Source organism: Hyaena hyaena, unplaced genomic scaffold, assembly GCF_003009895.1.
Source record: "Hyaena hyaena isolate Hyena2069 unplaced genomic scaffold, ASM300989v1 scaffold_514, whole genome shotgun sequence".
Classification (NCBI taxonomy): domain Eukaryota; kingdom Metazoa; phylum Chordata; class Mammalia; order Carnivora; family Hyaenidae; genus Hyaena; species Hyaena hyaena.
The window spans coordinates 779,165-790,147 of record NW_024081146.1 but is presented as its reverse complement, the minus strand read 5'-3'; the positions used below and the strand labels follow the sequence as shown (position 1 = coordinate 790,147).

Genomic DNA, 10,983 nt, shown 5'->3' with positions numbered 1-10,983 from the left:
ATTAAAAAAAAAAAAAGAAGCTTTGTTAAGATATAATGGGCATGCCATAACATTTCCGTTTTAAGCATACAATTCAGTGGGCTCTGGTAAATTTACAATGATAAAGTTTAAAAAGTTTCACAGCCATTGTTGCAGTCTAATTTTAGAATATTTTTATCCTCCTCCCTGTTATTTCACAAATGTTACATAAATTAGCTCTACAGATGTATCCCTTTGAGATTATTTTTTTTGCTCAACATAATTCATTTGAGGCTCATCTAGATCGTGGGTATATCAGTAGTTGTTTGCTTTTTCTTGCTGAATGGTGAGCATCCCTGTGTATGAATATACCAGTTGTGTATCCATTCACGGGTCGGTAGAACCTGCCTGATAGATTCCACTTGGCTGTTACTACTGTGAACATACTTGAACAAGTTTTTGTCTGGACATATACTCTAATTTCCTTTGGAGATATATACATAGGAGTAGAATTGCTGGGTCATAGACTGATTTTACGTTTAGCTTTAAAAAAACTGCCACCCTGCTCTCCAGCGGCCTGCACCATTTTCTGTTCCTGCCAGCACTGTCTGAGGGTTCCACCTTGTCCCTGTCAGCACTTGTTAGTGTGTTTTTGGTCTTAACGATCCTAATGGGTGTGAAGCGGTCTCAGTGTGGTTTTGATGTGCATAGCCTGAATGACTAGTGATGTTGCACATCTTTTCATGTGCTTATTGACCATTCTGTATATTCATTCATTGGAGTAAGGTCTATTCTGGTCCTTTCCACGCGTTTTAATATGTTGGGGTCCTTTCCACAAAGTTGTTTGTGTTTTTATTACTGAGTTGTAAAAGTTCTTACATATTTTTGATACAGATATTTTCTGCAGTTTTACACGTTGTCTTTTGACAGTACCCTTTGATTTTTTTTAATTTGTTTCATTAATGTTTTTTTATGTATTTCTGAGAGAGAGATAGACAGACAGACAGACAGCGTGAGCAGGGGAGGGTCAGAGAGAGAGGGAGACACAGAATCCAAAACAGGCTCCAGGCTCTGAGCTGTCAGCACAGATCCTGATGCGGGGCTCGAACCCACGAACCGTGAGATCATGACCTGAGCCGAAGTTGGACACTCTACAGACTGAGCCACTCAGGCGCTTCTGGAACAAAAGTTTTTAATTTTTGCAAAGCCCAATTTATTTTATCACTTGTGCTTTTGATCTTTTATATAAGATTGTTGCCTAACACAATGTTGTGAAGATGTCATGTTTTTTTCCTAGAAGTTTTATAGCCTGAATTGTTACATTTAGATCAGTGGTCAGTTTTGTATTGTGGTTTCTTTCTTTAATATTTATATAGCTTTGAGAGAGAGTGAGCGCACACATTGGGTAGGAGGAGGCCAGAGAGGGAGCTAGAGAATCCCAAGGAGGCTCTGTGTTTGCGCAGAGCCCGAAGCAGGCTCAGCCTCACAAACTGAGGTCATGATCTGAGCTGAAATCGAGTCTGACATTTAGCTGACTGAGCCACCCAGGTAGCTGACTGAGTTACTCAGGCGCCCCTGCGGTCAGTTTTGAGCTAATTTTTTTATTATGGCGCATTGGAAAGGTATAAATTCAGCTTTTTGCGTGTGGCTATCCAAGCATTCCAGCAGTTTTTTGAAAGGACTGTCCTTTCTCCCCAGAAATTCGTTGGCATTTTTGTTGCAGGTTTGTTGACCCTGCTTGTTTGTTTCTCGGCTTTCTGCATAGTGGGTCTTGTGTGTCACTCAGGACGGTTTACCTCTTTGCAATCTGAATACTTTGTATTTCTTAATCTTGTTTTTGTAGCAAGAATGTTCAATACAATAGCAAATGGAAGTGGCAGTAGCAGACCTTGCCCTCTCAATGTTAGGAGGAGGACATTCAGGCTTTTGCCATTTGTTAGCTGTTGGGTTTTTGTAGATGTCCTTCTTAAGATTGACAAAGAAGATTTATTGCCTCTCTTAAATTAAAATTTTGACTTTTTTCTTAATCAGTATTTTTTCCTTGAAGTATTCTAGATTAGTTTTAATCTGCCATTTGTAGTTTTTGAAGTCTTCTGTTTTAGAAACCTCTTTTGAAACATCAAGACCTGGTTGTTAATTATGTTTCTTAAAAAAAAAAATTTTTTTTTAATGTTTATTTTTGAGAGAGAGAGTGTGAGTGGGGGAGGGACAGAGAGATGGAGACAACAGAATCTGAAGCAGGCTCCAGGCTCTGAGCTGTCAGCACAGAGCTTGATACAGGGCTTGAACGCAAGAACTGCAAGATCATGACCTTAGCTGAAGTCAGACACTTAACCAACTGAGCCACCCAGTTGCCCCTAAATTATGTTTCTGTAGGATGTTTTATGCTAGGTGGTGCAAGCAGGTGGGTTTGTATGACGACTCTTTTATCATACCAACTCGCAAAGTAATTGGAAAGTTGTGATTTTAATGGGGTTATGTTTCCAGATTTTAGAGATTATTTATTTATTTTGAGAGAGAGCATGCACATGAGCAGGGGAGGGGCAGAGGGAGAGAGGGAGGGAGAATCCCAAGCAGGCTCCATGCTGTCAGCACAGAGCCTGACACAGGAGTCAAACCCACGAACTATGAGATCGTGACCTGAGCTGAAGTTGGATGCTCAACCAACCGAGCCACCTAGGCGCTCTGAATTTTCTAGGTTTTTAAAATACAAATGGAATCATAGTAAGTACTTTTTTGGTTTTCCAGAAGCAAGTGTGAGCAAGGGAGGAGCAGAGAGAGGCGGGGAAGGAGAGAGGGAGAGAGAGAGAGAATATCCCAAGTAGGCTCCCTGTTGCAGCACAAAGCGCAGCGCAGGACTCGACCTTACGACCCCTGTGAGATCATGTCCTGAGCTGAAAACAAAAGTTGGATGCTTACTGACTGGCCCCTTAGTCGTCCCTGGTTTTGCCTTTTATTTCGAGATTGATCCTTATTGTGCTTTGTATCAGTAGGTCATGATTTTACTGATTAGTACTCCATACTGTCTAGCTATACCACCACTTGTTTACTCATTCACTTGCCCATGAAAAATTGGGTTCCCATTTCTTGGCCTTAATTATAAAGAAAGCCGCTGTGAATGTTTGAAGGCACGTCTTTATATGGACATACGTTTCGGTAAATACCTAAATTTGGAGTGGCAAATGGTAGTTCTGTATTTACGACAGCGCCAAACTGGTCTTCAGTGTGATTCACTCCATCTGACAGTCCCCCAGAAGTGAGAGAGTTCCGCTTATTATACATCTTCATCGGCATGTGGTGGCGTTGCTCTCTTTTTTCCTTTTCTTTTTTTTAAAACATAAAATTCATGCTTTTTTTTTTCTTTTTTTAAATATGTGTGTACAGTTCATTGGTTTTTAGTGTCTTCACAAGATGGACAACCATCACCACAATCTAATTCCAGAGCATTTTCATCACCCCCAAATAAAAGCCCTGTAGCTGTTAGCCGGTCACAGCTTTGCGTCCTTGTGAACCAGATGGAGGTGTAATAGAAATGTTTATCAGCCCTGTTGCATCCGTAGAGGCGTCTTCTCCATTGCCAGAATAACAGTACATTGTTTTATTTATTTCAATGGGGAAAATGGGAGCTTTTTCCTGAAGGGGGGAGGGTGCTGGCTGGTGTTTGGATGAATGCCGTCAGGATTGTTCTCCCATTTCCATTTCCCTTCCTTACAGGGGAGGATAAAGGACATTGTTGTGTGGAGTCACCAGGTACTCACTCCAGCTGGACGCCCCCTGCCCCTGCCTAGGACCTTGGGAATATTAGTCCTATTGAAAGTGTTTGAAAAACCTAAATCTCTCTCTTTTTTTTTTTTTAACATAGGTGGTCGAGTGATGGTGACAGATGCTGAAAGGTCAATGCTGTCTCCAGGTGGAAGGTAAAACATTGTTCATCAGTACGAATAAACTTCCATACCAGAACGATTTTTAGTTTTTAGGATTTTGAGGTAGTAGAATGTTAAAAAGGCCCATATCACACATCTTGAAGTTTTATATTCAGCTGATTGATTTGGAGTCCTATGAAAATGCAGTTTTTGACTGAGTACTTCCTGGGGGAAGCTAATATGATAGATTGATAGCCACAGGGGGAATAGGAGGGCCTTGTAATAAAGTAGAATTTGCAAGTTACTGTGCTATTATACGTTGTTAGGCTGTGTTCCCCAAAAAGTCGGTTGGAATTAAAGTACTCAATTCAGGTAACAAATTATATATGTGCAAGAAACAAATACGTACATTTAAAGTTAAGTCAGGTTTGCCTTGAGCTTGGTCAGGTGAGTTCCCGACTGCTGTGTGGCCGGCCCTCACCTGCACCCTGCTTTATCCCACCTTCTTTTCCTTTCAGCTGTGGCCCCATCAAGGTGAAAACTGAACCCACAGAAGATTCTGGTATGTACTCGTGCTGTCAGAAGCCTCATGAAATTTAAGTAAGGAAGCCTGTTCCTTAACTTAGAAGGTTGTATTTTGACACACTATTTCCTGTAATGCTTTGATGAGAAGCAGACAGAACAAATCCATCCCACTGGTGACATTATTATGCTTAACACCTAAAAAGTTACTAACTGTTAGCCAGAGGTTTGTTGCTAATTACCCATTTATAAACAAAATTTATTATTAGGTTTCCCCCCAGTTGTATAGGAATAATACTGTAAACTGTCATCTGTCTACAGTGCTTTTTCTACAAGCCCATCAAGTGTCCTCTTACTGTCCCTTCCCGCCTGCACTCCTCTTTCTGCTCTCCAAGGACACTGTGTGTGAAGCTGGTTTTGGTGTTGAATTCCTTGTTTTGTTTTGTTTTATTTTATTTTGTCTTATTTTATTTTATTTTTTAACATTTATTTACTTATTTTAGAGGGAGGGTGAGCGTGAGTGGGTGGGAGGGGCAGAAACAGGGAGGGGACAGGATCCAAAGCAGACTCTGTGATGATAGCAGGAAGCTTGATGTGAGGCTCGAACTCAGGACCTGAGCCTAAGTAGTGTATTTAACCAGCTGAGGCACCGGGCACCCCTGAATTCCTTATTTTTCAATGTCGTGCTTTTAGCGTTACTTTACATAGATATTTTTGGATAGCTTTATTGAGATACAGGTTCCATGCTATTGAATTTACCTGCCCTAAATAGAAAATTTAGTGATGCTGAGTACCTGTGTCGAGTTTTGCAGGGATCACCACAGTGTAATTTTGGAACATTTGTGTCATCTTAAATGGAAAGCTGGTGCCCAGATGGAAACCCAGTTCCTGCCATTAGTCTCCTTTTTGGGTTTTGCAGGTTTATCTGGATATTTCACATGAGTGGGATCCTACATTATGTGGGGTTTTGCATTTTGATTCTTTTACTCTGCATCGTCTTTGATGGTAGTCATAGGGTTATATCTGCGTGTTACCCCACTGATGGGTTGTACTACCTTTTCTTTCGCCATGTGCCACTGCTGGACATTTGAGCTGTTTCCTCCTTTTGGCTGTCCTAAAAACACGGGTGGCTAGGAACACTTATAAACTTGTCTTCGTGTGGAGACAGCATTTTCATTTCCCTTGGGTAGATACCCAGGAGCGAATTGCTCGTTCTTTGCTAACTCCGTGCCTACCTAGTCAAGCAGCTGACAGATCGTTGTCCAGAGTGTCTGCATTTTCTTAGCGGCAGTGTATGCAGGTTTCACTTTCTCCGTATCTTGGCCAACACATGGTATTGTCTCTTTTTTGATCATAGTAATTCTAGTGAATGTGAAGTGGTATCTCATTGTGTATGGGTGTGGGGTTTGTTTTTATTTGTGCACTTTTAAATAAGTGTTTTATTTTTAAGAGCAGTTTTATTAAATTCTCAATGAAATTGAACATTAAGTATAGAGGGTGTTTTCATATATCTTCTACCCATCCCCCCAGCAATACCTCCCCCTCAAACTATTAATATCCCACATCAAAGTGCTATTGAAAATGATGAACCATTATTACCCAGACTCCTTAGTTTACCTTCCGGTTCAGTCTTGTGCATTCTGTGGGTTTTGATAAATGTATGATGAGTGGTATCCAGTACTATAGTATTCTACAGAATAGTACTACTGCTCTGAAGCTCCTCTGTCCCCTGCCTGTTCTTCCATCTCTCTTCTTGAACACCTGGCCATTCATCACTGATCTTTTTACTTACTGTCTCTGTCGTTTTTCTTTCTAGAATGGCCTAGAATTGTGGTTTTAATTGCATTTTCCTGGGGCAGTTGGTTAAGTGTCTGACTTGGGCTCAGGTCATGATCTCGCAGTTTGTGGGTTCGAGCTCCACATTGGCTCTCTGCTGACAGCTCAGAGCCAGAGCCTGTTTCAGATTCTGTGTCTCCCTCTCTCTTTGCCCCCCCACCCCACTCTGTCTTTCAAAAAGAAATGAACAGTAAAAACAAAAAAGTCTTGTTTAATTACCTTTTGCTAATAATGTTGACCATCATTTTATGTGCTCATTAGCTATTCATACATTACCTTTGAGGAAATGTTGTTTTTTTTTTTAATTTTTAATGTTTTCTTTCTTTTTTCTTTTTTTTTAATGTTTTTTTTAAAATTTATTTCTGAGAGAGAGATAGCATGAGCAGGGTAGGGTCAGAGAGAGAGGGAGACACGGAATCTGAAACAGGCTCCAGGTTCTGAACTGGCAGTCAGCACAGAGCCCGACACGGGGCTCGAACCCATGAACTGCGAGGTCATGACCTGAGCCGAAGCCAGACGTTTAACTGACTGAGCCACCCAGGTGCCCCCTGAGAATTCTAGTATTATGATACTATCTTGTGCTACTATGGAAATGTCTTTTTAAATCTTTGGGTCGTTCTTTAGTTATGTTGTTTTCTTTTTCTTTTTGGTTATGTAATTTATTGAAGTACTAAGTTGACATACAGTGTTATTAGTTTCAGGTGTACAACATAGTGATTTGATAATTTTATATATTACTCATTATAGTCCCCAACTGTCCCCGTCTCTCATCATAAACTTTATTATAATATTAACTGTATTCCCTATGCTGTACTTTTTATCACATTGACATATATTTTGTAACTGAGTGTTTATACCTTTTAATCTTTTTCACCTATTTTGCCCATCGCCCCATTCAACTCCGCTATGGCAACCACCAGTTTGTTTTCTGTGTTTGAATCTATTTGGTTTTTGTTCGCTCATTTGTTTTGCTTTTTAGATTCCACACAACAGTGAAATCATACAGTTCTGTCTTTCTGACTTATTTCACATAACATAATACCCTGTAGGTCCATCCATGTTGTCACAAATGGCAAGATTTTATTCTTTTCTCTTTCTCCTTTTTTTTCTCTTTTTTTATTTTTTATGTGTTACTTGTAAGAGTTCTTTTATATAATCTAGATTTTTAAAATTATAAATAATGTTTTACAGATACATTTTTTTACTCTGTGGCTTGTCTTTTCATTTGCTTAATGGTGTCCTTTGAAGCCTTAAAAGCATTTTGATTTTGATGCAGTTTAGTTTTTCAGATTTTTCATTTATCACTTGTACTTTGGGTGTTACTCCAGAAAACCTAAAATCTTTGCCTAATTTGAGGTCAATGAAGAATTTCTCGCTTACTGCGTTTTTCTTGAACTGTATAGTTTTAAGTCATTTAAACCTAAGATCTGTTTTGAGTTCATTGTTGTGGTTGTTGGAAGGGAGGGTCTGATTTCATCCTTTTGTGCAGACACCCTGCGCCCCAGCACCTGTTGTTGAAAAGCTCTCCTTCCTCCATGGGATTGCCTCAGCTGTCAGACAGCAGGTGACCAGTGTACTTCTGCACCTTCAGTCCTGTCCCCTTGGCCCACCCAGCCTTAGACCAGCAGCACTGTATCTCCTGTCGTTCTGAGGTTTGGTTTTTGTTCTCCATTAACATATGGAAAATGAGGATCTCATTTTTTTTTACTGTCTCCAGTACCTTTTTCCCTTTCCCACTTTTGCCATATATTTAAGTTGATTTTTACTGTTCACATCCTTTCAGTACTGAGCATGGTCTTGCATATTTTAATTAAATGTTTGCTTCTTCCCATGTCCCATTTCTAGGGTGCAAGTGATTCTGCTTATTTATAAAACATGCAGCTCTTCCCAACTTGATTACAATTTTATTGTTAGGATCTTTTGTTAGTCTGGTTCTATGAATGACAGCAACTTAGTCTTTAAAAATAATACATAACTTTATTTTTTATTTATTTTTTAAAAAAGTACTTGTTTGGGGGGGGTAACAAAGACCACGGGGACAGAAGATCTGCACAGGCTCTGTGCTCACAGGCTGACAGTGGTGAGCCCAATGTGGGGCTCCATCTCGCGAACTGTGAGATCATGACCTCACCTGAAGTTGGATGTTCAACCGACTGAGCCACTAGGCATTCCCCCCGTTTTTAAAAATATTAAAAAAAAAAAATACATAACTTTAAAAGATCATCATATTATTGCCGAGAATACATCTAAGAATTAGTTTTAGTGATTGGCAACCAAAAATGGACATTTATTGCATTTTTGTTACATTGAATCCTATGTAAACTATATAACCTGAGCATAAGCTACAGTTGCGGTCCAGAAATTTCAATTGTACAAAATACAATTTTGTATCATTGATAAAAAGTGACATCTTCAGATTGACCTCCCTGCAGAGGATGGAAGTTTTGTCCTATCCAAAGTCTTGCTGCAGCAGAACCTGTCATTTGTGAGGCTTTTACTATACTCTCAAGTTGGTTAAAAAATGATCTTGGGGCTCCTGTCTGGCTCAATTGGTACAACGTGCAACTCTCAATCTTAGGCTTGTAGGTTTGAGTCCCACCTTAAGTAGAAAGATAACTTTTAAAAAATCTTTAAAAACAAATTACCTTGTACAGTGAATTTCAGACTTAAGATTCACCTAAGAATGCAAGGATGAGATAAGAAAATCTCTAAATTTCCTTTCTCATGTTACTGAAATAATCAGAAATAATTGGGGCGCCTGGGTGGCTTAGTCGGTTAAGCATCTGACTTTCGCTTAGGTCATGATCTTGCGGTTCGTGGGTTTGAGCCCCGCGTCGGGCTCTGTGCTGACTGCCAGCTCAGAGCCTGGAGCCTTTTTCGGAGTCTGTATCTCCCTCTCTCTCTGACCCTCCCCTGTTCACGCTGTCTCTCTCTCTCCTAGAAATAAATAAAAATATAAAAAAAAAAAAAAAAAAAAGAAATAGTATATCATCCAAGTAGATGAGAAAAAAGGCAGCAGAAATCCTTAACCAGATGTGTCAGGCTATCATACATAATTGTACATGCCAGCCCATCATTGTGTTTAATTTTTTAAATGTTTATGTATTTTTGAGAGAGAGAGTGTGGGAGGGCAGAGAGAGAGGGAGACACAGAATCCGTCAGCACAGAGTCTTTCACGGGGGTGCAACCCGTCAACCACGAGATCATGTCCTGAGCATAAGTCGGATGTTTAACCCACTGAGCCAGCCAGGCGCCCCCTCCATCGTTGTGTTTAACAGTGAACCACCAGAAGCATTCTTTGTAAGATAAAGAAGCACCTTTTCACCAGTTTCTTACCAGTATTCTAGTACAAACCAGTACAAGCATGAGGTGTAGGTGATTAGAAAGTGAAGGACACCATTAACTTGTACATGTGATTATGGATGTAGAACACCAGAGAATCAACTAGAAAATGGAAAACAAAATACCGATAGTTTGACTTTACTTCGTAAAGAATTACAGATATAATAAAAGTTTAGAATTAAAAGCATTTGAAAAAAAATTAGTCCTTTGAGTGCTTTCTAAGCAGTATGTTTGACTAAGATAGAATTAAAGATTAAGAATGGCAAGGTCAGCCAAAATGTGGCAAAGGACATGTGAGACATAGGGAGTGGCTATTTGCAAGTTGTGTTTTATTGACAAAGAGCTAATCCAAAAAATAAACAATCAAAGATTCTAGAAGCAAGGGAAAATGCTAAGTCTAGTTAAGGAAATGTAGATAAAAATCCAAGAAAGATGAAGTTTAGCCAGCAGATGGCAAACATTCTGCTCATACTCTGCAAAGAACAGGGAGAAACAGGTTTAAGAGTTCTTCTTTTTTTTTTAATTAATTTATATTAGAGAGAGGGTATGCACCAGTGAGCAAGTTAGAGAGAGTGAGAGGGAGATAGGAGACAGAATCCCATGTAGGCTCCATGCTGTCAGCACATAGCCCGATGCGGGGCTCGAACTCACAAGCAATGAGATCATGACCTGAGCCCAAATCAAGGGATGCTCAACTGATTGAGCCACCCAGGTGCCATAGGTTTAAAAATTCTTGATAACTGTTTAAATTGTTGCTTTCTAATGGATGATGCTTTGGTATTTCTTCCTATTTTTGTATTTCTTACTATTTTATTTTATTTTGTTTTTTTTAAGATTTTTTTTTTTTTAAGTAATCTCTGCACCCAACATGAGGCTGAAACTCGCAACCCCGAGATCGAGAGTTGCATGCCTGGGGCACCTGGGTGGCTCAATCAGTTAAGCATCTGATTTTGGCTCAGGTCATAATCTCACGGTCCGTGGGTTCGAGCCCCCCATCAGTCTCTGTGCAGACAGCTCAGAGCCTGGACCCTGTTTCAGATTCTGTGTTGTCCTCTCTCTCTGCCCCTCCCCTGCTTGTGCTCTCTTTCTCTCTCTCTTTCAAAAACAAAGAAATAAACATAAAAAAAAAAAAAAAAGAAGTTGCATGCTCTAGCTAATGAGCCAGCCAGGCGCCCCTCTGTTAGCATTTTAAGGTGCATATATTCTTTTCCCCATTGCTGCCTTACAAAAATGGCATTTAGCCTATAGACCGCTCCATCAGTATAATTCCTTGTTGCCATTCAACACAGTTGGGTCATACGTATGTGTATGCTGATAAGTGTTGAGGACAGGCTGCTAATTACTTAGATGCTACCACGGGAAATAGATGAATAATATTTGTAATTCTTTAAATTTTTTAAAGGGTTAAATTTTGAAATTGTTGCAGAGTTTTAGAGAACCACGTACTATGTGAGGAAGTTTT

The 10,983-nt window shown here is 39.8% G+C and overlaps 1 protein-coding gene across 1 annotated transcript in view; it reads left to right on the top strand.

Annotated features, from left to right (window-relative positions):
* GTF2I (general transcription factor IIi) overlaps positions 1 to 10,983 on the top strand; it is a 109,946-nt gene that overhangs the window by 36,304 nt on the left and 62,659 nt on the right. The window contains exons 6-8 of the mRNA XM_039255204.1: positions 1,638 to 1,666; positions 3,821 to 3,875; positions 4,340 to 4,383. Coding sequence (XP_039111135.1) covers positions 1,638 to 1,666; positions 3,821 to 3,875; positions 4,340 to 4,383 — 128 coding nt within the window. The remainder of the gene's footprint in view (positions 1 to 1,637; positions 1,667 to 3,820; positions 3,876 to 4,339; positions 4,384 to 10,983) is intronic.